A 25,703-nucleotide genomic window follows, 5' to 3' on the forward strand; every position below is an offset into this window, starting at 1 on the left:
ACAAGCGACAATGCGATAGATCCACGTGAAGAGCAAGCATACATAAAGATACCCACTAGTATCCTTGATGACACCAGAAGAAAGAAAGAAAGCTGAAAATGCTGCTGTGTCTGGTGATTACAGATACGCAGCCTTTTACCAAAGGGAAAAGATCAACTCGAGACGTAAAATGCCACAGGCAGAGCTTGAAATAATAATAAAGGCAATATCTTCGATTTCGAATATTAATGATATATATATGGCTCCTTTTGTCTCGAAAGACAATGGATGCGCCAAGATGAGTCACTGGTTTTGGTTTAATCTTGAGACGGGGCAGAATCTGATGTGGCTAATCAAGCCAATTCTAGAGTGGCAGACTTTGCCACAATTCTTACATGTGTATGCCTCTGATTCAGGGCTGACGGGCAGGGCAGCTTTCTTTTTTTTCCCTCTTGATTAAGGCCGCTTCAATTCTTTTGTTCTCAGCAAGGGTTGTCCCAGCACGCACAGTCTGTCTCCATGCACTCAGGTCTTTGGATATGTTTTACCACATACTTTCGCTGATGCCTGTGGCTCTCATGTCTCGCTTGCAGACATCTCTATATGTTAATCTTGAGCGGCCCTTGGGTTGACTCCTTCCACAAGCTCAGCATATTAGATATCTTTTGGGATTCTACCATCTGGCATGCGGGTGACATGTCCGAGCCCGGGTAATCTTCTTTATGCCAGGAGAGCATACATGCTGTTCATATTGGCCAATTAATGATAAGTGCAAGATTATTGATGATTTATGTAGTAAATGTAGTTTATGGCTGTAAAAATGGAATGCTCACTTTTTGTTAACAGGAAGAAGAACTCATCACTACATAAAACCAACAAAAGCAAAGGTTGGCGTCTGCACTGTGAGACTTGTATTTCTTGAAGAATCTTGGTTGAAAAGTTAAAGCCTCGTCACATGGGCCCTTTATGGGAAGTGGTCTGCTTTAGCATTTCGCTCTTGATAACTAAGAACCCATTTTAGTTTGTTGAACTGCAGACATAGCAAATACGTGTTGTTGTTTTGTTGTACTGCTAGATATCAGCCCTATAGAACAACGTTCGAGACATGCTACACTATGTTCGATTTCCAACATAAAGGATAAGTGCAGTGTTTCACGTGACCACGCGACTGCATACTTTGCACACATCCAAAGTCGTTGTCCGCCGGGGGCCAATGTAGGTTTTCTTTTCGTCGTCTGCGCATGTCTAAGGTAAGGACTCTTCTTTGGATCTCAAATGTGTGTCCTTCGACACTCGTGAGAGCTCCCAGTCCTTGAAGCCAGTAAGGGCAAACGGACGCCTGATTTGATATTTACATCGCTTCAGTGGTACACCTCTATTACGACGGCACCTTTAAGTGTGTCGAAAAAAGATGGCCCTCAGCACACCGTCATTTCCCGTATGGATGAGCTGTCGAATGATAAGTAGTGTTTCTATACTGTTAACCCAAGGTTCTAGCCCATTATGGTGCGAAGGCACTTCTGATGAAATCACCCGTCGAGAAACCATAGATGCCTCCTATAGAGCACCCAGGCTCAGATCAATATAAAAGTGTGTTGAGAACCACTGCTTTATAAACATATTGTCCCAATTTATTTGTTTTTAAATTTCGCCCAAGCTTTACACGTTGAATTCAAATACATGAACCATTTCCTATTGTTATTTGTGCATTCAAAGGAACGAAACAAGTTAAAGAGTAAGACAAGAAATCCAAAGTCAAACTCGCTTTAGATGTTATATTTTAATTTCCTTTACAAGATGAAGACGATGTTTCTAAACGTATCAAACTTCATTCACTTAGCAGCATTAATAGCCTTCTAAAATAGTGTCGTGATGTTTCATTTTTATTGATCAATGCTTACACTGAAATTATAACAGGAGCATACAGGTTTCATGTATAAACTAACGCAAGTCTCCCTTACTCCTGATCTAGCCTACTGTAGAACTTTATTAACAAAAAATATCTGGCGTAAGTTTCCAAAAGTAAACCAGCGCCTATTTTTTTTTCTTTTTATAACGTGGTACAACAATCGCACAAGCAAGACACACTGACTTAACACGCGCTGGTTCTTGCAACCACTCTGGTTCAATTAACACACCCTGGTTAAAATTAACATGCGCTGGTTCAAATAACACGCGCTGATTCAAGTAACATCCTGTTTCAATTAACACGCTGAATCAATCATAGTACATTTTTTAAAAAAAATTATAATAACGTTCAGTGCCTTAGGAATTTTAAGTTAACCTTGCAAATACATTTAGGTTTCTATTGTATACAATAAATGATTACCAAAGTGTTGTTCCCGAGCAAATAAAAACAATAGTGGATAATGTTTAGAATTGTACGTTCTTTGTCAAAAGTGATGTCCACATGTGTAGCTTCTATAATTCTTTCTCAGTAAGACGTCCTCTTTTCAGTTTGTAATTAATTTAGTTGCCAAAAATGGTTCCATTTAAATGTAAATATATTTCTTGTAAAAAAAAAAATATAACGATACGTATACAGCTAATAGTTTAAGCTATAAAGTCATTTAAATGTGGCTTCCAAAAAAACATGAAGATCTGATACCAACCAATAGTCCTTAGTTTCCTAGGGGAGCTTGCACATGTTAGAATCAGTCAATCCTTTAGCCCCCTTGAAAAGGGACGCTGAGCAGAAGTGAGTTATTAATGTGATTGAGCTATTTCAAAGCCAAGACAGGTTGAGATGACCAGAATACCCACAGACGCCACTAAAACAAAGGAATCAAAGAGTTATCATATTAGAATCATTCATAAGTAATTATGTTGATCCTTTGAAAATACTGGGCATTATCCTGGAGGTGGGGTTGACTACTAAAATCCTGGTATTTGGGTCAATCAAGAAAATGAAAGACTAAATCTTGGTATAAAAGAACGAATAGAGGTTGGTAGAAACGAAAGAATGGATCTTACTGGAAGTTTGGAAATGAAAGTATGGATCTTAGTGTACATTTTAAGAATGGATCTTAGTGGAAATGAAAGAATGGATCTTGATGTAAATTTTAAGAATGGATCTTAGTGGAAATGAAAGAATGGATCTTAGTGGAAATGAAAGAATGGATCTTGGTGGAAATGTAAAAATGGATCTTGGTGGAAATGTAAAAATGGATCTTGGTGGAAATGAAAGAACGGATCTTGGTGGAAATGAAAGAATGGATCTTGGTGGAAATGAAAGAATGGATCTTGGTGGAAATGAAAGAATGGATCTTGGTGGAAATGAAAGAATGGATCTTGGTGGAAATGTAAAAATGGATCTTGGTGGAAATGAAAGAATGGATCTTGGTGGAAATGAAAGAATGGATCTTGGTGGAAATGTAAAAATGGATCTTGGTGGAAATGAAAGAATGGATCTTGGTGGAAATGAAAAAATGAATCTTGGTGGAAATGAAAGAATGGATCTTGGTGGAAATGAAAGAATGGATCTTGGTGGAAATGAAAGAATGAATCTTGGTGGAAATGAAAGAATGAATCTTGGTGGAAATGAAAGAATGAATCTTGGTGGAAATGAAAGAATGAATCTTGGTGGAAATAAAAGAATGGATCTTGGTGGAAATGAAAGAATGGATCTTGGTGGAAATGAAAGAAAAAAAAAACAAATCAAAGAAATTTCTTAGTAGAAAAAACAACCCGAGCCCTGTCCCCTCAGGTAATACCAAAATCTAATACACTTTGTTTCCGATACCATAAATATTTAAGATTTGGCCGGCTTACATATGAACCAGGTAAGTAAACAATAAATTTAAAAAAGAAGAAAAAACAACTAACGCTGGGTGTGTTTAGTATATGTTTAAGTAAAGTTCTCAACCAACGCTTATTACAAAGCTTATATCAAGTCACTCTGTCTGTCTGGTTAAAAGTTTGTGCACGTTATTTCTCAGACACCCAATCTCGGATCAAGCTGAAATTTTGCACAATTATTTCTTTCATCTGGCAACACAAGAATTAATAAAACAACGAGTTACTTCATTAACTATTGGTAATTATGGTATCTCGAACAAGGGTATAAGCTGGATTAGTCCCCTTTATAGGTCGCCACTTTAAAGTAAGCTTGAAACAAACAATAGATAATCATATACTCATCTATTTTCAAAAGCATTCACTAGCAGAGTGATTAATATGTCGGCTTGGGCCATGAGTTCGAATCTAAATCTAAAAATCTAAACCACAACAACAACATCCAAGAAAGTTGCAGAGCGAGTTCGTGTTAGCTTTCTAAAATAGGAGTCAGCTTGAACATTGCGAATGTTAGTTAAATGTTAGACAAAGTGAATACTTACACAAACATTTAGAGCTGCTTCGACAAAGTGAATACTTACACAAACATTCAGAGCTGCTTAGACAAAGTGAATACTTACACAAACATTCAGAGCTGCTTAGACAAAGTGAATACTTACACAAACATTCAGAGCTGCTTCGGCTGTACCCATACCAAAAATCGAACACGGAATAATCAACTGAAAGAAAAAGACAAACAACTCAGTGGTTAGCCTACACCTAGGAAAGGTAGAAAACTTTTACAAAATAAGCCTAAACCGAGAACTCCCAGTGTTTTCCTTTGTTTGCTATGCATACTTCTTTTCCCTCACAGGCCCCTAGGCACGGAGCGTAGATGGGACCACTCTGAAGGTGGAATGCTGCATCCAGCACAAGGAAAAAACAAGCAAAAAGATGCCTGGACTCTTACCAACAGAAGTTGAGCGTAGCTCAGTCGTAATTCTGAGACTCAAAGGCGAGTGTTTGTATTCCTCAAACATATGCAGGATTTTCAAATTGAAGTTAATCTCAGAAATCTGTTTTTTTGTTTGTCCGTTTACGTTTTAAAGAAACAGTTTACATTAGGGCAGAAAAGAAGAGAAAGCGCTATGGGGAAATGTAGGCAGCAACAGTAAAGATCTTAAAGAAAAGAACATTTAAAAATTGAAGAGAATGAGTAAGAGAACTTTGGAACTAAATTGACAAATGCAAATGACTCAACAGTGAAACATTACTGTTACCAACTAATAAAAAGCGACAAGCTAATAAGCTTAGACTTGAGTTGTGGTTCTCCCATCGAGGGCCTCCCCAGGTGGTGGATAGGTGCCAGAAAAATCAAATAACCGGAGCGGACCAAAACTATCACCAGCCCTTTAAAAGGAATGGGCAGATGGAGCTAATTAGTTTGCAAGCAGCTCTAAACTCACTGTCGCTAACACCTTTTTTTATCCCACAAACCACCCAGAAAACTATGAGCCATGCATCAGATATCAAAGCGCTCATCCAGGTGGACTATATCCTTTTTTCTTTGAGGTTTAAATCAAGGATCAGTGAAGCTAAAACCAGAACCATGGGGCTGAAATAGGTAGCGACCATATAGTCTTGACGACTGTGAACTTGAAATTAAAAAAAGAATCGCAAGCCCACGAACGCAGGCATTAATTATTGACATTGATAACTTCAAAGAATCAAACGTTGAAATGTTTGAGGCCGCCGTGGCAGGGATTTTTGCAGTTCTCAAACTTATACACGAGGACATTGACTCCCGGATATAATCAGAACAGTATTACACGAATCAGACTTTGAGGTCTTAGGAAAACCGGATAAAAATTAAGCCATGAGTCACATACGACATCCTTGATCTATGTGATGCAAGAAGAGAACTAAAAAGAAAAAGAAAGCTAATCACTTGCTGGCAGATGAATACAGTTCAGTCATCAAAGAAATACACATGAAAATGAAGTCAGCAAAAGAAAAATGGATCAATGATCAGTGCACTATAATTAATGGTAGCTTGAAAGTAGGGAATAGCAAAAAAAGCTTATGAAACATTAAACAAGTGGCCTATTTCCAATCTCAGGTGTGCAGATGATATTGACCTTATTGGAGAAAATGCAGACCAGTTTCAAGATCTTACTTACAAACTGGAAGTTGCAGTTAGAGAAATTGGCATTGAAATATGTGCAGAAAAAAGCAAAATACTAGTAAGTGGTAGTAGATGTGGCATACTGCTGAATGGTCAAACATTAAAAGTTGACTCATTTTAATACTAAGGGTCAAACAATAAGAGATGGAGGACAGCAAACTGATAGAACAAACGAAACAGACAATTATAAACCAACATCTAGAGAACTTGTTGTGCCGGTCAAGACAACCAGAAGTGGTCGAGTTGTCAAAATTCCTTGTAAATATAAGTCTTAAGAACTTTAAAAGGAAGGATGTGATAATAGCTTCAAAAGGAAGGATGTGCTAATATTATATGATATTACGTCATTGTTTGTTGTTTATGTTTTGTGCGAAAGCAAAAGAATTTGACGGAAATAAAAAGAGTCTTCTATGTCTATTTTGATAAACACGGTCTTCGTTATTATTATCATTATTATTAATAAATGTCTGTTAATATATATATGTGACAACAGAACAAGAGTAACATTAGCTTCCTAACAAAATTAAAACTGTATTCTTCATTAGCAGTCTCCATACTTTCTGGTTGTGAAACTTGAACACTGAACGCTGGGGCTGAAAGAAGATTTCAAGACTGAGAGTAAATGCTACAGAAAAACTGCTGGGTGTCAGATACCTGGACAAGAAGACAAATTAGTTTGTACAGTTACAAGTCAACACTCTGGCTGGCAACTCGAAGATGCCCTTCAATACCTTGAAGAGACGAAAGCTGACCTGGTTTGGTCATATTGTAAGACATGAGCCACTATCTAAAGTCATTCTTCAAAGTACAGAGAAGGGGCACGATGAGATGGTCGTCCATTTGGCTGGACAATGTAAAAGAATGGACCGGCCTCTCTTTTGTTATCCTTCTGACCGGGAAAAGAGGAGGGATCTGGTTAAGCGAACTGTCACAGCACCCCTACGACAAAAGTCAAGGGACAGATGATGAGACGATGATGTTTTTTTTTTTTAATTTTATAAATAAAGAGCTAACAAAATAAACATAATTAAATAATCTATGCCAATGTCCCCTTCAGTCAGGAAGCCACTATAAATTGTTTAATAGAAATGAAATGTCGCCCACATAGTGTTTCCCCCCACTTCACGCCGCTGGTGTGTACAAAGGAACTTAGGTGCCGACATAGTTTGGAGTCAGCGGCGTGGTAGGTTCTACCAGGGCGTAGCACTGTGTGCTGTAACCTCACTCCCGAAATCTTTCCCAAACAAAATGCTTCTAAAAATACATAGATTATCAATACATGTATTTTCCTATTTCGTAAACCGGATGCCTCCATATAAGAGATTGCCACCTAGCCAGGGTAAAAAGAATGTGAAGACTATAGCAAGACTACCTGCAATTTCCTGAAATTCAGAAGAATAGACTTGCTCAGCTTACTTCCCTTGTTTCACCATTCTTTTGAAACGAAATAATAATATAAGTAATGGACACTACGGGATCACTTTCGATTACACAAGGATTTAAACCTAGAAACAACAAAGTGAATTTGTTTGGCAGTAAGGTTATTACATTTTTATATGTGTTTCACTATTTCGTCCGAATGGTTGAATTCTATTCTCCATTACTACCCCAGTCCATCTCGAAGCTTGTGTAGACCTTAGACGCAATATCCTTTGTTTTTGAAGTAACGCTTGAGATTTACAAACTATTTTATTTTTGACTAAATTGGTCGAGATAAGTTCCCGCCTAGTACCCCCCCCCCTCAGGCGAATAGAAATGTACTTGACGGCTTACAACCTGTACACTTGCAGACGATGTCCGAAAAGGTGCTATGAATGTTGTGTGACCTCAGTGACCTACCTAACGGAGGAGGCCTGGGTGTTGTCTTCACTATTTTGTAGTAATTCTTGGAGACTAAAAACAAAAAAAACAAAAAAAAAAAATTATTAAAAATCCTTTTAAAAAAACAAAAGAAAGCGTATATAAAATGGAATAACTTCGCTCTTAAAATATATCTACCAATAATTTACAAGTTATTTCTCTTATTCGAAATCAAACAAAATAATTAATTACCAATAATTAATTGACTAATTGAGCATTTTTGTTTATTGCTTCAAGTTTTGTTAGGTACAATAAATAATTGTTTAAGTATCAACTTGATCGGAGAATGCGTGAGGGATAAATAACATTTACAATTATTTATGGGAACTAAACCCAACAAATTTAGCCATATCTGTGAACACTGAAGTATAAGTTTCCCTTTTTGCTATTAAACAAAATAATGAATTACCAGTAATTAATTGTCGAATTGGTTAGTTTTTTTTAAAATTGATTCACGTTTGTCTATGTCAATGAATAATTGTGCAAAGCTTCAGCTTGATCCGAGAATGGGTGTGGAAGAAATAACGTGTACACGCTTTTTACCAGACAGACAGTGAGTTGATATAAGATTTGCAAAAAAAAGTTACTAGTTTATATGGTAGCATAAAACTAAACAATGTAACATAAAAAGCCCCCCCCCCTTTTTTTTTTCCCAATTATCCAGGGCCGTATTTACGAGTCTATCCTTCCGCCCAGGGCCTCACATTGAGGCCGAAACTAGGCAACTGTAACAGGAACGTTCTCATACAACACGGCGCGAGGAGGAGAAAAAGATGTAAATATCTCCTCCGAGGACCGATATCGAACGGTGCGGGAGGATCTAAAATTCCAAATTTAAGTCTAACACATATCTCTCTATAGGATTTGTGGTTGTCCAAGTAGATAAAAAAGGGCATTTATATTACACAAGGGACAGTCCCTCATTGGCTCATACATTACGTTCCACACAGGCATATGACATACAGTTGAGGAATAGTATGAACTACATATTAAATCTTGTGTCCTACAAATTGTAACTCCGCATGTCCTTACGCTATGCATACTTAGTTTTCAAGAACAACAAGGCACGTTTTCAGATTACAACTAAACAAAAAACATTTCTGTAGAACATTTTAAAAAATTGTGTGTGTGTGTGTGTGTTTATGAAAACAAAAAGAAAATTTAATAACAAAAAAATTGCTCGCTTTCAGAGGACCAAAATTAACTGTTAAATCTATTTTAAGATACAGGTAGAGTTGAAACCTGATTTCTAATGGCGTATTTATGTATTTAATTTTTAGATCTAATCGTGTCAGACAAACGGATACAAAGACAGCACAAAGCCAATAGTGTCTTTTTCCTAATGGAGGAAAAAAAAAAGGGGGGGGGGAATTAAATGGTTCAACAGCTACTAATGGGCTACTACAAGTGTACACTTATATTTATTAGAAACCAAATATGGCCAATGTATGTACATATGTACAAACATCTTTTGAAACAAAATTTATAAGGCAGTTTGTATTAGTCCGCAACTTTTGTGTTTTTAGATGTGAGTTTGTGATTAAAGTAAAATATGAATACCACCGTTCTACAGTGGCCTTCGAGTTTATTTTTAACACAAACTCTATTATTTTTTTCTATTTGTTTTTGAAGCCATGCACTACTATTAACCCTAACGCAGTTGGTAGCTACGAGCCTCATTGGGTACTACATTGCAGAGAAGATAATGTCACACTGGTAGCGAGACTTACCACGATGTAATGGTGTCACACTGGTAGCGAGACTTACCACGATGTAATGGTGTCACACTGGTAGCGAGACTTACCACGATGTAATGGTGTCACACTGGTAGCGAGACTTACCACGATGTAATGGTGTCACACTGGTAGCGAGACTTACCACGATGTAATGATGTCACACTGGTAGCGAGACTTACCACGATGTAATGGAGTCCCACTGGTTGTGGGGACTATCATCACGATGTAATGATGTCCCACTGGTTGTTGTACTTATCACGATGTAATGATGCCCTACTGGTTGTTGTACTTATCACGATGTAATGATGTCCCACTGGTTGTTGTACTTATCACGATGTAATGATGCCCTACTGGTTGTTGTACTTATCACGATGTAATGATGCCCTACTGGTTGTTGTACTTATCACGATGTAATGATGTCCCACTGGTTGTTGTACTTATCACGATGTAATGATGTCCTACTGGTTGTTGTACTTATCACGATGTAATGATGTCCCACTGGTTGTTGTACTTATCATGATGTAATGATGCCCTACTGTTTTTTTTGTTGTACTTATCAAGGGACGGGAGGGGGCTTTAAAAACATAGACACTCAGGGGCGGGCTGGCTATATGGGCATTCGGGCAAATGCCCGGTGGGCCGGTACCCAAACGGGCCGGTAGGGCCACCTAAAAGGATGCCACTAAAGAAAGTATTAAATTATTAAAGGTATTCTAATATTCTCTTGTAAAAGAGGCCCTCTGAGCCTCGTGTTTACAAAAAAAAAAAATATTTGACAGACTCTACAGTGTAATGTTACTTTAATCCTACCCGTTTTCCGAAATAATGTAACAGTCTACATCGTTGGACAGTGCCACTAGTAGGTTTCAACCACACTTTTAGCGATTTAAAAGCAACATAAGGCCTGCTATATCTCTTACAAAGATATAGAGTTCATTGTATGCATGCGTTCAGTTATTGATACATTATCAAACTTAACAGAGTGAGTTTGAGGACTTGTAGACCTAGAAATGCATGTCCATCATATGATATGCAATTTGTGGGCCGGATTGTATAGAAATGCCTGGGCTCATTTTAACACCCAGTCCGCCCCTGTAAGCACTTATTACTTGGAAAACACACACACACACAAACGACTCTTACACATGACTGTGTTGATTTCGAATTCGTTGCTCATGCCGACAGTCTTGTAGTTTAAGGTGACAAGATCTCTCAAGGCGTAATTCACTCTAAGCCTGGTGTCGAAGTACTTGCTCAATGGTTTTATCGTGAACCAAATTTCGTACATATTTGGTCTACTGAGCTTTTTGCAATTGCATGCGATATTTTTCTCCACTAGGCAGCGTACCATAATAATCTGACATTTCTAGAAGGAACAAAAACTTTGACATGAACACAATGGATATAGGAATGAAGTACAATATATAAGATCTCTTTCTTTCTCTCTCTCTCTCTCTCTCATTCTCCCATCTTTAGTATTTGAATATGTCCGGAGATAATTGTCAGAATGAAATAAATTAATATTTCAAATCTAATGCATGTGATAGCCTTTGTTACTTATAATTATTATCATTATCATTATTAATTATTATTATTATTATTATTATATAAATGAACTAATGTTCAAACTCTGGTAATGTAACTTTCGAGCTTTTGTTAAAGGGAAACTAGATTAATCACATTATTCTTAACACTACAACATTAATAGGGACAAATCAGGAACTTTCTGGTTGAGTTGGCACGTCTGCACTCTGCAGCAGTACTGCCCCCCCCCCCCCCCCGACAGGTAACGAGAATCTTCTTAAAATGTTTAGGACGCTGAATGTTTTTGCCAGGTCAGTATATTACAATGTTTGAGAACCTTCACATTCACTTTATTTCTTTACTTAGCTTTTCATCTTTTATACATTTTATTTTTAGTTCAGGAACAGGAAGTCCGATTATTGGCAGACGATTGCATAACATAAAGAACAATAAAAAACAACAACATAAGATGCTGAAATTTTACAAAAAGAATTAGAAGAATTGATGACATAGGAATCCTATTGGAGTATGTCTTTCCACCAAGAAAAATGCCAGTTATTAAGAATTTAAAAAAAAAGCAAATAAAAACTACTTACTTTATTCATGTTAAACCAGTCTTACAAACTAAAATATCTAGGTCTAATAGTACATGAAAATTGAGAGCACCAAGCGGAACATTGTTTGATTATAAAAAAACAAAATAGAGTTTATTAAAAGAAATTTTTACAGATCAAACAAAAACATGAAATTAAAATGCTAGTTAACTTTAGTTAAATATATAAATTTGCATCCTCTGTTTGGGATCCCTCAACTCAAGAAAAAAATAATAAAGAAACTAGAACAAATACAAAATAGAGCAGTGAGATTTATAACAAATGGATATTCCAGTTTGACTAGAGGAACACCATTAGTTGAATCACTAAACTTAGAGACACTTCAGGACAAGAATATAAGTAAAGTAACTATAATACATAAAACACTGAACCATAATTTACAAATAGAAAAACAAAACCTTATGAAATACTCAGAAAGACACAAAGATAGAGGCATATTCCTTATTCCATACGCTAGCACAAACTCGTACAAGTGCTCCCTCTTCCCTAGTGACTTTAGAGAATGGAATGGGTTGCCTGAATCAGCCAGGAAAACCAACGACCTAGCAGAGCTTAAGTCATTGATTAACATGCATGACTAGATTGACACATAAAATACGTATGACGTATATATTTTCTTTTTTGAAGTAACGTCTGTAATATATAAGAAAAGATAAGATAATGGTACCGCGTTGATGAATACATGGCTCTTTTTTTCCATGGTAGTGACGGTGTATTTTGAAGAGGATTCTTCGTCTGATCTGCCCAGTTAGGACCTAACTGTTGAGGCCCAACCGTGTCCTAGTTGATCTGCCCAGTTAGGACCTAACTGTTGAGGCCCAACCGTGTCCTAGTTGATCTGCCCAGTTAGGACCTAACTGTTGAGGCCCAACCGTGTCCTAGTTGATCTGCCCAGTTAGGACCTAACTGTTGAGACCCAACCGTGTCCTAGTTGATCTGCCCAGTTAGGACCTAACTGTTGAGGCCCAACCGTGTCCTAGTTGATCTGCCCAGTTAGGACCTAACTGTTGAGGCCCAACCGTGTCCTAGTTGATCTGCCCAGTTAGGACCTAACTGTTGAGGCCCAACCGTGTCCTAGTTGATCTGCCCAGTTAGGACCTAACTGTTGAGGCCCAACCGTGTCCTAGTTGATCTGCCCAGTTAGGACCTAACTGTTGAGGCCCAACCGTGTCCTAGTTGATCTGCCCAGTTAGGATCTAACTGTTGAGGCCCAACCATGTCCTAGTTGGCAAGCTACAACAGGGTTAGCATTACCGTAGCTTGAAATGACGATTTACTTTTTTGTCAATTCCTTGTCTGTCTCATGTCGACTAGGAATAACGTTAGTATCTATCCCATTAGCATAACTTTGTGGTGTCTAACCCACATTTCAAACATCATTTCTTTTCTTTTTTTATTAAAGGCAGAATCATTTATAAATTAAAAAAATATATAAATGTGAACTATTTCCAAATTCCTTGATCTTGTCATTAGAAAAGTCTTTAAGTCTTCATAACAACATGTTAGGGATAAAAAACATTGTCACAGATAACTACTTGATTATAGATCTCTATAATTCCTCAAACGGTTTTGAATGAACCATAACATTGCCCTGCAACAGTCCCTCAGTTTTCATATAGAGTAGACGTATTGGTCAAATGGAGACTACCTTTGTGTTTAGGGAAGCGTACTGGTCTCGAGTTCAAGCCTCAATGAGTGCTGACATTTGATTCGGGATGTTCAGGAGGCTAACCAACTGTGTTGGTCACCTGACTAACGTTGTGGAAGTTTGTCCTGGCAACAAGACACCGTTGTTAACAACTGACCTTAAAAACATATGAACTTTACATAATATGCCCGCATATATCGCAAAATCTGAAAAGGCTAGGAACTTAGAGTCTGAAAAGGGTAGGACCTTGGAGTATCAAAAAGAGTAGGGGCTTGGATTCTGGAAAGGGGAGGACCTTGGAATCTGAAAAGGGTAGGACCTTGGAGTTTGAAAAGGGTAATCATGAACTAAACTTCTTTGTTTGCTCTCGTAGGTAATCGTGCTAGTATTCGTGTTTACATTCATATTGTAGTCGGTCGTGGCCTGTATCGTTTGGTGCTGTGTTATTGAGTGTGTTACATATCAACCGTGTTTTACTGGAATAAAGCCTTGTTTATAAAGTTATGAGTTGATTCAGTGTGACTGGGTGCTACTAGTCTACATTATTGTATTACTCTGTAGAAACAGAATATTGTAGATTACAACTGCTATCAGAGTGTCAATAAAGTTATAAAATTGTACTCGACTTCAGTGAACAAAAACAATATGTTTAAAAATAAAACAAAAGCAAAAATAAAAACAACAAAAAAAAAAACCCAACAACAACAACAAAAAAACTCATATTAAAATTATTATTGGAGATTTTCACACTACAACGAGTCAAGCGTGTTGGTATATCCGCTGTACAAATTAAAGGAAGTGTTGATGAGTTATAGGATTTTTTTTTTATGCACTGCGAGATTTTCTAAACTCTTCCGTTTTTTAGTTTTTAGTTAGTTGGCAACATTAAGTTCAATTTAGCGTCCTTGACATTGTGTGTCTCGTGACAATCTCCAATCAAACCGCTCATAGAACCAAACGTTTCAAATTTAGAAACATGTTGTTACGAAATGCCACGGTCTGTCTTCTAGAGTGCGTTCTAATTGGTAATGGGAAAATCCGGACGTGTTGAGCATCTCGACATGGAGCACGGTCAGCCCGATGGCCGGGTCAAACTTGGGCTCGTGCTGGAAAGTTCCCTTGATGGTCACCTTGCTGTCTTCTTGTATGCAAGCTTTACAGTTCGGTAGGATTTCATTCAGGTAAATATAGGAAGCAGCAACACCTGGATTAGGAATGATCAACATGAACAGACTGCATAAAGTGCATAGACTTCTTAAAAGGTTTAGGGTTGGCCTAGTCTAACCAACTCATAAATAAATAAATAAATAAATAAATAAATAAATATATATATATATATATATATATATATATATATATATATATATATATATATATATATATATATATATATATATATATATATATATATTGTTTTTTATTGTTTGTAAAAAAACGGGATGCCAGTACTTAGTGATTAGGTGCCGGTACTCAGTAGTTGATTGCCTAACTTTTAAGTACTAAAAATTAAAAATATACGTTAAAATACAAGAAAAGTAATATTTTTTTCAAAAAGGTGCCGGTACGCCATACATCGGACATATACGTTAACTATGAGGAATACAAAAAAAAAATAAAGCCTATTTTATTTTATTGCTGGAGACGCGGCGTTGGCTGAGCGATAAGGCGCTTGTCTTCCGAATCAAGTTCCCGCTTCGAATACTAGTGAAGACTTCTGGGATTTTTGTTTTTACTTCGTGATCGTTGGCGCCTCTGAGTCCTCCCAGCTCTAATGGCGCCTCTGAGTCCTCCAAGCTCTAATGGGTACCTCTGAGTCCTCCCAGCTCTAATGGCGCCTCTGAGTCCTCCAAGCTCTAATGGGTACCTCTGAGTCCTCCCAGCTCTAATGGCGCCTCTGAGTCCTGCAGCTCTAATGGGTACCTCTAAGTCCTCCCAGCTCTAATGGGTACCTCTGATTCCTCCAAGCTCTAATGGGTACCTCTGAGTCCTCCAAGCTCTAATAGGTACCTCTGAGTCCTCCAAGCTCTAATGGGTACCTCTGAGTCCTCCAAGCTCTAATGGCGCCTCTGAGTCCTCCAAGCTCTAATGAGCCTCTGAGTCCTCCCAGCTCTAATGGGCGCCTCTGAGTCCTCCCAGCTCTAATGGCGCCTCTAAGTCCTCCCAGCTCTAATGGGCACCTCTGAGTCTTCCCAGCTCTAATGGCGCCTCTATGTCCTCCCAGCTCTAATGGGCACCTCTGAGTCCTCCCAGCTCAAATGGGCACCTCTGAGTCCTCCCAGATCTAATGGGCACCTCTGAGTCCTCCCAGCTCTAATGGGCGCCTCTGAGTCCTCCCAGCTCTAATGGCGCCTCTAAGTCCTCCAAGCTCTAATGGGTACCTCTGAGTCCTCCAAGCTCTAATGGCGCCTCTGAGTCCTTCAAGCTCTAATGGGCGCTTTTGAGTCCTCCAAGCTCTAATGGCGCCTCTGAGTCCTCCAAGCTCTAATGGGCGTCTCTGAGTCCTCCAAGCTCTAATGGCGCCTCTGAGTCCTCCAAGCTCTAATGGGCGCCTCTGAGTCCTCCCAGCTCTAATGGGCGCCTCTGAGTCCCCCCAGGTCTACTGGGTACCTCTGAGTCCTCCCAGCTCTAATGGGCGCCTCTAAGTCCTCCCAGCTCTAATGGGCGCCTCTAAGTCCTCCCAGCTCTAATGGGTACCTCTGAGTCCTCCCACCTCTAATGGGTACCTCTGAGTCCTCCCAGCTCTAATGGGCGCCTCCGACTCCTCCCAGCTCTAATGGGCGCCTCTGAGTCCTCCGAGCTCTAATGGGCACCTCTGAGTCCTCCCAGCTCTAATGGGCACCTCTGAGTCCTCCCAGCTCTAATGGGCGCCTCTGAGTCCTCCCAGCTCTAATGGGCACCTCTGAGTCCTCCCAGCTCTAATGGGCACCTCTGAGTCCTTCCAGCTTTAATGGGCACCTCTGAGTCCTCCCAGCTCTAATGGGCACCTCTGAGTCCTCCAAGCTCTAATTGGCACCTCCGACTCCTCCCAGCTCTAATGGGCGCCTCCGACTCCTCCCAGCTCTAATGGGCGCCTCTGAGTCCTCCCAGCTCTAATGGGCACCTCTGAGTCCTCCCAGCTCTAATGGGCGCCTCCGACTCCTCCCAGCTCTAATGGGCACCTCTGAGTCCTCCCAGCTCTAATGGGTACCTCTAAGTCCTCCCAGCTCTAATGGGCACCTCTGAGTCCTCCCAGCTCAAATGGGCACCTCTGAGTTCTCCCAGCTCTAATGGGTACCTCTAAGTCCTCCCAGCTCTAATGGGCACCTCTGAGTCCTCCCAGCTCAAATGGGCACCTCTGTGTCCTCCCAGCTCTAATGGGCACCTCTAAGTCCTCCCAGCTCTAATGGGCACCTCTGAGTCCTCCCAGCTCAAATGGGCACCTCTGAGTCCTCCCAGATCTAATGGGCACCTCTGAGTCCTCCCAGCTCTAATGGGCACTTCTGAGTCCTCCCAGCTCTAATGGGTACCTCTGAGTCCTCCCAGCTCTAATGGGCACCTCTGAGTCCTCCCAGCTCTAATGGGTACCTCTGAGTCCTCCCAGCTCTAATGGGTACCTCTGAGTCCTCCCAGCTCTAATGGGTACCTCTGAGTCCTCCCAGCTCTAATGGGTACCTCTGAGTCCTCCCAGCTCTAATGGGTACCTGACATTAGTTTTGGAAAAGTAAAGACGATTGGTCGTTGTGCTGGCCACATGATACCCTCGCTAATCGCTGGCCACAGAAACAGATGACCCTTTAAAAAATTAAATCATCTGCCCTATAGATCACAAGGTCTGAAGAGGAACTTTTACTTTTCTACTTCTAGCCATCACCTATATAGTAGCCAATGTGCTAGACTAGTCACAGGATCACATGCAAATAAAGAGAGTACAGAAGGTAAAAGGGAAAAACAAAGAGAGGCGCAGAAAAAGAAAAAAAAAACAAAACGGGAAAAATAATTTTAAATAAGTTTTCTTAAATCCGTTTCTATTTATAAAGTAAGGGAAACAAGCGCGAAATTCTGGTCTCAATTACATCCCGTGGTTGTCGGTCTTTCTCACAGTCTGTCTAAGCAAACTCACACTTTTAACATGGATGATAACGGTAATATTTGTCGCGACCTTAAGAATTTGGAAAATACGACCGTCTATCTCAGTACAGTTGACTAACCCTAAAAAGTTTGAAGAAGCTATTTACTACAGAAGACGAGACCTATAGAATTTGAAGAAGCTATTTAAGACCGAAGTCAATCTCAGTAGGCCTACAGAGGACGAGGACTATAGAATTTGAAGAAGCTATTTAAGACCGAGGCCGATCTTAGTAGGCCTACAGAGGACGAGGACTATAGAATTTGAAGAAGCCATATAAGATCGAGGCCGATCTCAGTAGGCCTACAGAGGACGAGGCCTATACGATCTCAGTACAGAAGACGAGCTTGAAGAAGACGTTTCAAACGTATCCGGCTATCAAGTTGAAAGCACACTATGATATTCAGTTCACACACTCAGAAGGACTGTACCGCGGATGAATCATGAGGCCACTTCTTTCAAGAGTGGATCTAGGTTGTCCCTTCCAATTAGCCCTCTCCTGAAGGTCACTCTTGGTATAGACTTATTCTTTCTCTCTCTCTCTCTCTCTCTCTCTCTCTCTCTATATATATATATATATATATATATATATATATATATATATATATATATATATATAATTTTCTACGTCGCTCAACCACGCGGGACACCACGCACGCACGCCGACTCTTTAACCCTCCTCCCGCACGCACACGAGCCTTCCTCGCTCTCCAGGCATGCGCACACAGTCGTTTGCCCAAACCCACCCCATTTGGACAACGGTGTCTTTCAGGAAGTGTTCACCCGTCACTAAATAGAGGCGTATACTACGCCGAGGGTCGGCTAGCATCGTTATTATGATGTTAGAAAAACAAAAACAAACACACGACTCACGACCTGTTTTGGGGAGGAAGAGGAGGAGGAGGGGGGGTATAAAATGTGTAAGTCGAGCTGGAAAGTGTTAAATATTTACCTTTCCAAATGAATATGGATATATACAATAATTTGATGAACAGCATAGTGTGGGCTTCTCATCCACCAAACTCCTGGGAACGCTGAAGTATTAAACAAACAACAACATAAAGCTTTGATAAAGTTTGATTCCTTCAAGCCACATGCGTCACTCATGCGTGCTACACCGTGGAAACCTGCTCCAATGACAGCAACGATACACATGTGCTCCAATCTGGACAGAATCTAATCTCAATTGACAACGTCAATAATCTAATCTAAGCTTGGCTAATTTAAATGGTCTCATCTTGACAAACTTACATTATCTTAATTAATATACATGATCTAATCTTGATTAATATAAATTATCTAATCTTGATTAACATACATGTTCTAATCTTGAATAACATACATGATTAAATCTTGACTAACTTACATGATCTAATCTTGACTATCATGCATGATTAAATTTTGACTAAAATACATTATCTAATCCTTATTAACACACATGATTTAATCTTGATTAACATGCATGATCTAATCTTGTCTAAAATACATTATCTAATATTGATAAAAAAACATAAACATGATCTAATCTTCTTTACCAACAAATATGATCTAAACATGACTAACTGTCACTAACATATATATACAGCATAGATTAACTAAGTTTGATTAGCATAATAAATGAACATATCTTGGCTACCAACATACATGATCTAATCTTGGCTACCAACATACATGATCTAATCTTGACTACCAACATACATGTTCTAATCTTGGCTACCGACATACATCATCTAAATCTTGGCTACCAACATACATGATCTAATCTTGGCTACCAACATACATGATCTAATCTTGGCTACCAACATACATTATCTAAATCTTGGCTACCAATATACATGATCCAATCTTGGCTACCAACATACATGGTCTAATCTTGGCTACCAACATACATGATCTAATCTTGGCTACCAACATACATGATCTAAATCTTGGCTACCAACATACATGATCTAATCTTGGCTACCAACATACATGATCTAATCTTGGCTACCAACATACATTATCTAAATCTTGGCTACCAATATACATGATCCAATCTTGGCTACCAACATACATGGTCTAATCTTGGCTACCAACATACATGATCTAATCTTGGCTACCAACTTACATGATCTAAATCTTGGCTACCAATAGACATGATCTAAATCTTGGCTACCAACATACATGATCTAAATCTTGGCTACCAACATACATGATCTAAATCTTGGCTACCAACATACATGATCTAAATCTTGGCTACCAACATACATGATCTAAATCTTGGCTACCAATAGACATGATCTAAATCTTGGCTACCAACATACATGATCTAAATCTTGGCTACCAACATACATGATCTAAATCTTGGCTACCAACATACACGATCTAAATCTTGGCTACCAACATACATGATCTAAATCTTGTCTACCAACATACATGATCTAAATCTTGTCTACCAACATACATAATCTAACACTGACGAAACATACACATCTGTGTAGCGGAAACGTTGAACCTTTTATTAATTGAGATAACTCTCAGATAACTGATTGGAGCTTTAAAGTCTTGATTTTTTAAAATTAAATATTTAAGACTAGTACCAGGTGACCGAGCCTGGCTCGCTTGAATAATTTGTTAACGAAAGATATTTACTTATTTTAGAAACATGTTTGTAATAAGAAAAATGAACAATCCGAAGAGTTGCTTTCTGGTTCTTTTAGGTCATGGGTTCTCAACCTGTGGGTCGCGACCCCTTTTGCCAGGGGTCGCCTGTAATGGTAATGGTGACGGTGATTGTAATGGTGATGGTAATGATGATGATGATGGTAATGGTAATGGCGATCTGATGGTAATGGTGATGATGGTGATGGTGATGGTAATGATGATGATGGTAATGGTAATGGCGATGGTGAAAGTAATGGTGATGGTGATGGTAATGGTAATGGTAATGATGGTAAAGGTGATGGGGATGTCTGACTGATGGCGGATAGGGCCTATATGTAAATAAGTAGTACAATTGTAGAAAAATAGGTCACTATCGTAAAGCTCAACGAGTTTCTGTTTCATTGGTTTCTGTTTGACGCTAACGTTATCATCCCCCCTCCCCTAGCCAAGCTTTAGTCATCTTCTCGTCAAGGGCCGAGGAACTAGGAAAGGCGGAGGGCGGATTGAGGATATATCAATTTGAAGCACTTTATTATCCAGTTGGGGTGGAAGTTTGTTTTGACAAGTTTCGGATGTTCTTTGAGAACTTAAGATGATTACATCCTGGCTATGACCCCAGGCAGGAAGCCGAGGAAGGTGCGGTGGTGGGACGGGGTTGATCCCGGGACAATCGATACGAAAGTCCAGAGAGTATTTAGACGTCATTGAATTAGAAAATCGTACGAGAGGTAAAACAGAATGATCCTGGACATGCCTCTGAGATCTAATTCCCTGAAGGTTGTCTTTCTCTCTCTCTCTTATTTTTCTTCATATCTATGTCTTTCTTTTCCCCACAAATCATGATTTAATCAGTTTGAAAATGGGTGCGTAATTTTTTTAAAACTTAAAATAACTTTCTTTTTATTCCATTGAACGCCCGACTTCACCCATGGCTTAGAGCAGTGGTCTTCAAACCTTTTTTGGCCTACCGCCCCCTTTTTTCGTATTTTTTTCTTTAAAAAAATAAATCTTCTGTGCCCCCTTCTCTTAAATAATACTAAAAAAAAAAGAAGCTTGGGAAGGCAAATCATACAAAAATTATGTCAATTAACTGAAGTGATTACACACAAAAAATCATCTCATTGTCATGTCTCCTCTAGTGGCTACATCAAGCCTGTTTCTGTGCTTGCTCATTAAGTGTATCACTGAGTACAGTTGAACCACGTATGTTGATGGGAAAGCTAATGAATAATTCCATTTCCGTCCACAGTTTTGGAATTTGACAGGAACATTGAAGTGCAGCCATATCTCTCGTTTGTCCCTCTTATGTTAACATTCTTTTGTACTGAAGACATAATACATTTGTACATCTATTTTTTTTTCCAGCAACTCTATTTAAATGTCAGTAACAGATGTTTAAAAATGTTACTTATATGTTTAAATTTTTTACATCCTAGAAACGAATTGTCATTTCTTTCATTTCTTATATCGCATTGTTAGGTGAATTGTATAGACATCGATGTCCTTGGGCATTAGGCAGTAATTCATGTCAACAAACAAGTTATGTGAGATTGTAACACCCTTTATATAAAAAAGATTTAATATCTCAATAAAAGTGAAAAAGCTTTAATCAATGAAATTCAGTTTCTTTCCTTGCAGTCGAAGATTGGCTTCATCCATTTGCGTTAGATGTGTACCAAGATCTTCTTTTTCTTCCTTCTTCTCATTATTATGTTGAAGCGATCAGATTACTACACTAATATATGAGATGAACTGCGCAGTGGTTTCCGAATCAGAGAGCTCTCCATGGGCGTAGCCAAGGTAGGGTGGGGGTTCTACTCCACATACTCCGAAATGAAGCCCGCTGAGGAGCTTACAGCGCTCCCCCAGACCCCCTTGCTCGCAAGGACGGGGAGTCTACAATTTTTTCACTAACTCCAGGAAGAACATATTCTATGATACAATAAACGTCTTCCAAATGAATAAAGGGTCGGAATGTAAAGATTTATTATGTACACACACACACACACATACATATTTTTTTGGCCCCCCTACCCCCCCCCGAAAAAATCCTGGCTACGTCCATGGAGCTCTCCATATATTTTTATTTCTATTGGGGTGTTTTGGGGCAAATGTATTGTTGGGGCCTCTTTGTAAAAAATGCAGTTTGGAAGGATATGGTCAGCATTCTCTGGTGACTCTCCACATGGGCAGATTTCGCTTGTTCCAATTTTGAGCTTCCGCAACTTATGTTGTCTCATTCTGTTGTGTCCGGTCCTGAGTCGAAAGATGAGACGTTGATCTTGTCAGGATAGCTAATAATAGGCCTCATCTTTCTTGTGATTCGGATGAGAGCTTGTCCATTTCTCATTTATTTTATTCACTATTAGTTTCTTCCTTTCTTCAGGATAGAGTGCAATGTTTAATTGTGTGTTTGTTCTCCCACACTTGGCGAGTGTGTCAGCCTTCTCATTTCCTTCTAGTTCTATATGTGCTGGCATTTATTTTGCTGTTGTTGTTGAACTTTAGAAGTGCTGTACTGAGTCGTTTCCAAGCTTTGGAGGGTTGTGTTCGCATCGGTTAGAAAGACAATCTGACTGTGTTGGGTAAATGCATGATTGGCTAGCATGGTAGCTGCTAGTTCTAGTGCTTCCCTTTCTGCTCTGTAGCTGTCAGAGAGCTCTCCAGTTGCAATGGATTTTGCTAGTTTTTCTCCATCGGGCAATTCGATGAGCATTCCAGCTCCTCCATTTGTGGTGGCTTTATAAGATGAGCCATCCGTGTAAACTCTGATCTACTGTTTGTAATGTTAATGAGTTGGTAGAAGAGCACACTATTTCCTTAAGCTCTGTTGGAATGTAGTTGAATTGTTAAATTATATTTTCAATATGATCTCTTATAGTAGGAAGTACCAAGTAAAACACATTTCTAAAAAAAAAAAGTTCCAAAATTGTATTAAAGAGCTTAGCAAAGCGAGCTTATGCAACACCCTTTCGAAATCCAGAGAACTTCAGTTTACAGCGACAGTGTAAGAATTTAAACATAGAAAAAGAGGATTCCCGAGCTCCATTACTAACATTGTTTCTGTTCTTAAATTAGAAGCAAGCTAACTACAATTTGTCTATATTCAGTTAGTCAGCGTTAATTTTAGAGACTTTAAAAAATTGTTTTGTTTCAGTGCCCCTCAAGTTTGTATTTAATATCTACGTCAGCATTTTTTGCTCAGCGACCCCCCCCCCATCGCCCCCAACTGGCCCCAGCGCCCCCATACCGCTCCTTTGGCTCCTAGCGCCCCCCAAATTCATGACATCGCCTCCCCTGGGGGCGCTCCCCCCCCCCCCCCCGCTGAAGAACACTGGTTTAGCGTCTCTATACGTTTTGTTGGAACCCCGTCGATACATTCCGGCATGCTAGTAAAATGTGACATCATCGGGATACGTGCATATATGGTATATGTCTGTTCTATGTTTATAAGAATGCGGTGGCTGAGTGGTTAAGCGCCTGGCTTGCTAACCTGGAGTCCTGGGTTCGAATCTCGGTGAAGACTGGGATTTTGAATTAGCGCCCCCCTCAGATCACCCGACTCTAATAAGTACCGGACTTAAGTTGAGAAAAGTATAGGTGGTTGTAGTTGTCCTGGCCACATGACACCCTTCTCGCTAATCGTTGGCTAGAGGAACAGATGATCTTAACATCATCTGCTTTATAGGGTGCGCCGACAAAATAGCGCGAAAAATAAATAGCGCGAACAAAATAGCACCGACAAAAAAGCGCAGAAAAAAAAATTCAATCATTTTGAAAGAAATAGCCTACTTTAGCTATCGTAAATCATGAATAGAGCCAATATTTTATTTGTTTAATGTTATCATTTTGCATGAAACACTTAAGATATCTTAAAACATAAATATGCAAACAGTAAGCAAACATTGTAATAAGCTCAAATGAATAAATATTGAAAGATATCTTTTATTTACATTACAAAAGTCTACTTTGAAAACAGGCAAAGACACTTGTCAGATTTATATACACACACACACACAAACATTCACAAAGTTAAATGGTACGAAATGTCACGTAGAAATTCCTTCACTGCTTGAACGGGGTCACCACATTTCAAAATCCTATTTTTAGCAAGTTATGCGTTTGAAACATTGATGAAAAAGGGGAATGATATAAAATTTAAAGTACTCTCGTTCTCTGCAAATATGGCATACTTTCAGATCTATTAATATTGAAAAAGAGACATCATCAAAAATGCTGCCCAGGACATTAAATTACTAATAATCCTGTACTTTTATACACATCATATATAATTATCTATAGGCTACATCCGCCTGAAATCTTAGCAACCTAAAGCTGATAGCAGATTTGCTGGCACCAGATCTGTAGACATCAGACCTACTCATCCTTCAAGAGTCCAAGTAACAACGCTAGCCACAGACTCGTCACTGGCTTAACTGATTGGTAGACGCAGCTTAGCTCTGCAACCATACAAGTTGGACTGCACACGGAGCCTGGATCCACTACGCCAGCCCACCAGCAGACAGCATCAGTATCAGCCACACCAGTCTCACCAGTGCAGCACCGGACCAAAAGCTAAGCAACCAGCCTGATGACACTCAGACCACTTGGTTCTAATATCTGATGATGATAGTCCTACATATGTAAATAAGCTAGATCCCATACTAGCAACTGTACAGCATTTCACCTTTCATTATCTTATTTTGTATAATAGGGTTGGCGTAGCTATGACGTCTCACACAGACCTGAGCCCATAGGGACGTCGCACCTAATAGCTTGACAGGTGGGCTGTCGAGTAGGCGGGCAATGCCGATAGCGCCAAGTAGTAGAGTTGAGTAGTGTCGTGTAGACACTGAACAGCAAATAGCAAGTAAATAGGCAATAGGTGATTCTTGATAGCAACTAGGCAAGTGCAGCGCTGATTAGCACTAAGCACATAGATAGGCCAGTAGGCAAATAGGCAGGTCTCAGTAGGACAGTGCAGTGCTGGATAGATAAGTCTGCTCTATTTTGTACGCGCTATTTTGTCGGGTCACCGCTTTATAGATTGCAAAGGGAGCTTAGTATTTGTATCGTGTAAGTAAAACTTAATTTAAAAAAATGGAACTGATTGCGATTAAAGGGCAGAGGATAAATTGGATTAAATGATTAGTGAGTTTAATTCTAATATTATTTAGATTTCGATAAGAGATCATCTACAGTAGGCCTACATCTAAATAAAGAGGACAAATATAAGATCTAGATCTAAAATCTCTATATGCATACATTATGATACATATAGAACCCTAGAATCTATATACAATATATCATTATATACATATATATAGTTTAATATAGATCTATATACGAATTAATATCCATAGATCTCTCTCTCTCTCTGTATACATCCCGTACTTTACAGAATTTCCTTCAAGACAGAAAATAATTACGTTCTACTTATACCCCAGTGCATGCTAATTTACTAAATTAGAGACTATGTCATTAGTTTTCTTGTCTGATTTAGGTTGTCCGCTCTATCCTCAAAGACTAATGGCACTAAGTCTAAGGAAGAGGCATACTTGCACGAATGTGTCCTAGCATAGAAATGTACCTTTATTTTTTCTTTGTCAGTATTGCACTAGATCTAAGCTTTGTT

General features: G+C 39.1%; 1 protein-coding gene across 6 annotated transcripts in view; it reads right to left on the reverse strand.

Annotated features, from left to right (window-relative positions):
* LOC106055702 (uncharacterized) overlaps positions 1 to 25,703 on the reverse strand; it is a 42,837-nt gene that overhangs the window by 16,821 nt on the left and 313 nt on the right. For 3 of the 6 annotated variants that reach the window (XR_001215588.2, XR_001215590.2, XR_001215589.2), the window contains exons 2-7: positions 18,378 to 18,459; positions 14,307 to 14,524; positions 10,678 to 10,900; positions 7,778 to 7,831; positions 4,434 to 4,493; positions 2,592 to 2,750 (exon numbers count right to left, since the gene is read on the reverse strand). Coding sequence is in view for 1 of the 6 variants with exons in the window: in XM_013212090.2 (XP_013067544.2) it covers positions 2,686 to 2,750; positions 4,434 to 4,493; positions 7,778 to 7,831; positions 10,678 to 10,900; positions 14,307 to 14,524; positions 18,378 to 18,423 (666 nt within the window). In the remaining 5 variants the exon portion in view is untranslated. Of the gene's footprint in view, positions 1 to 1,740; positions 2,751 to 4,433; positions 4,494 to 7,777; positions 7,832 to 10,677; positions 10,901 to 13,320; positions 13,446 to 14,306; positions 14,525 to 18,377; positions 18,460 to 25,703 lie in introns of those variants that run through there. The other 3 variants (XR_001215587.2, XR_001215591.2, XM_013212090.2) reach the window with 3 other exon arrangements.

Source organism: Biomphalaria glabrata, chromosome 15 (genome assembly GCF_947242115.1).
Source record: "Biomphalaria glabrata chromosome 15, xgBioGlab47.1, whole genome shotgun sequence".
NCBI classification, from domain to species: Eukaryota; Metazoa; Mollusca; class Gastropoda; family Planorbidae; genus Biomphalaria; species Biomphalaria glabrata.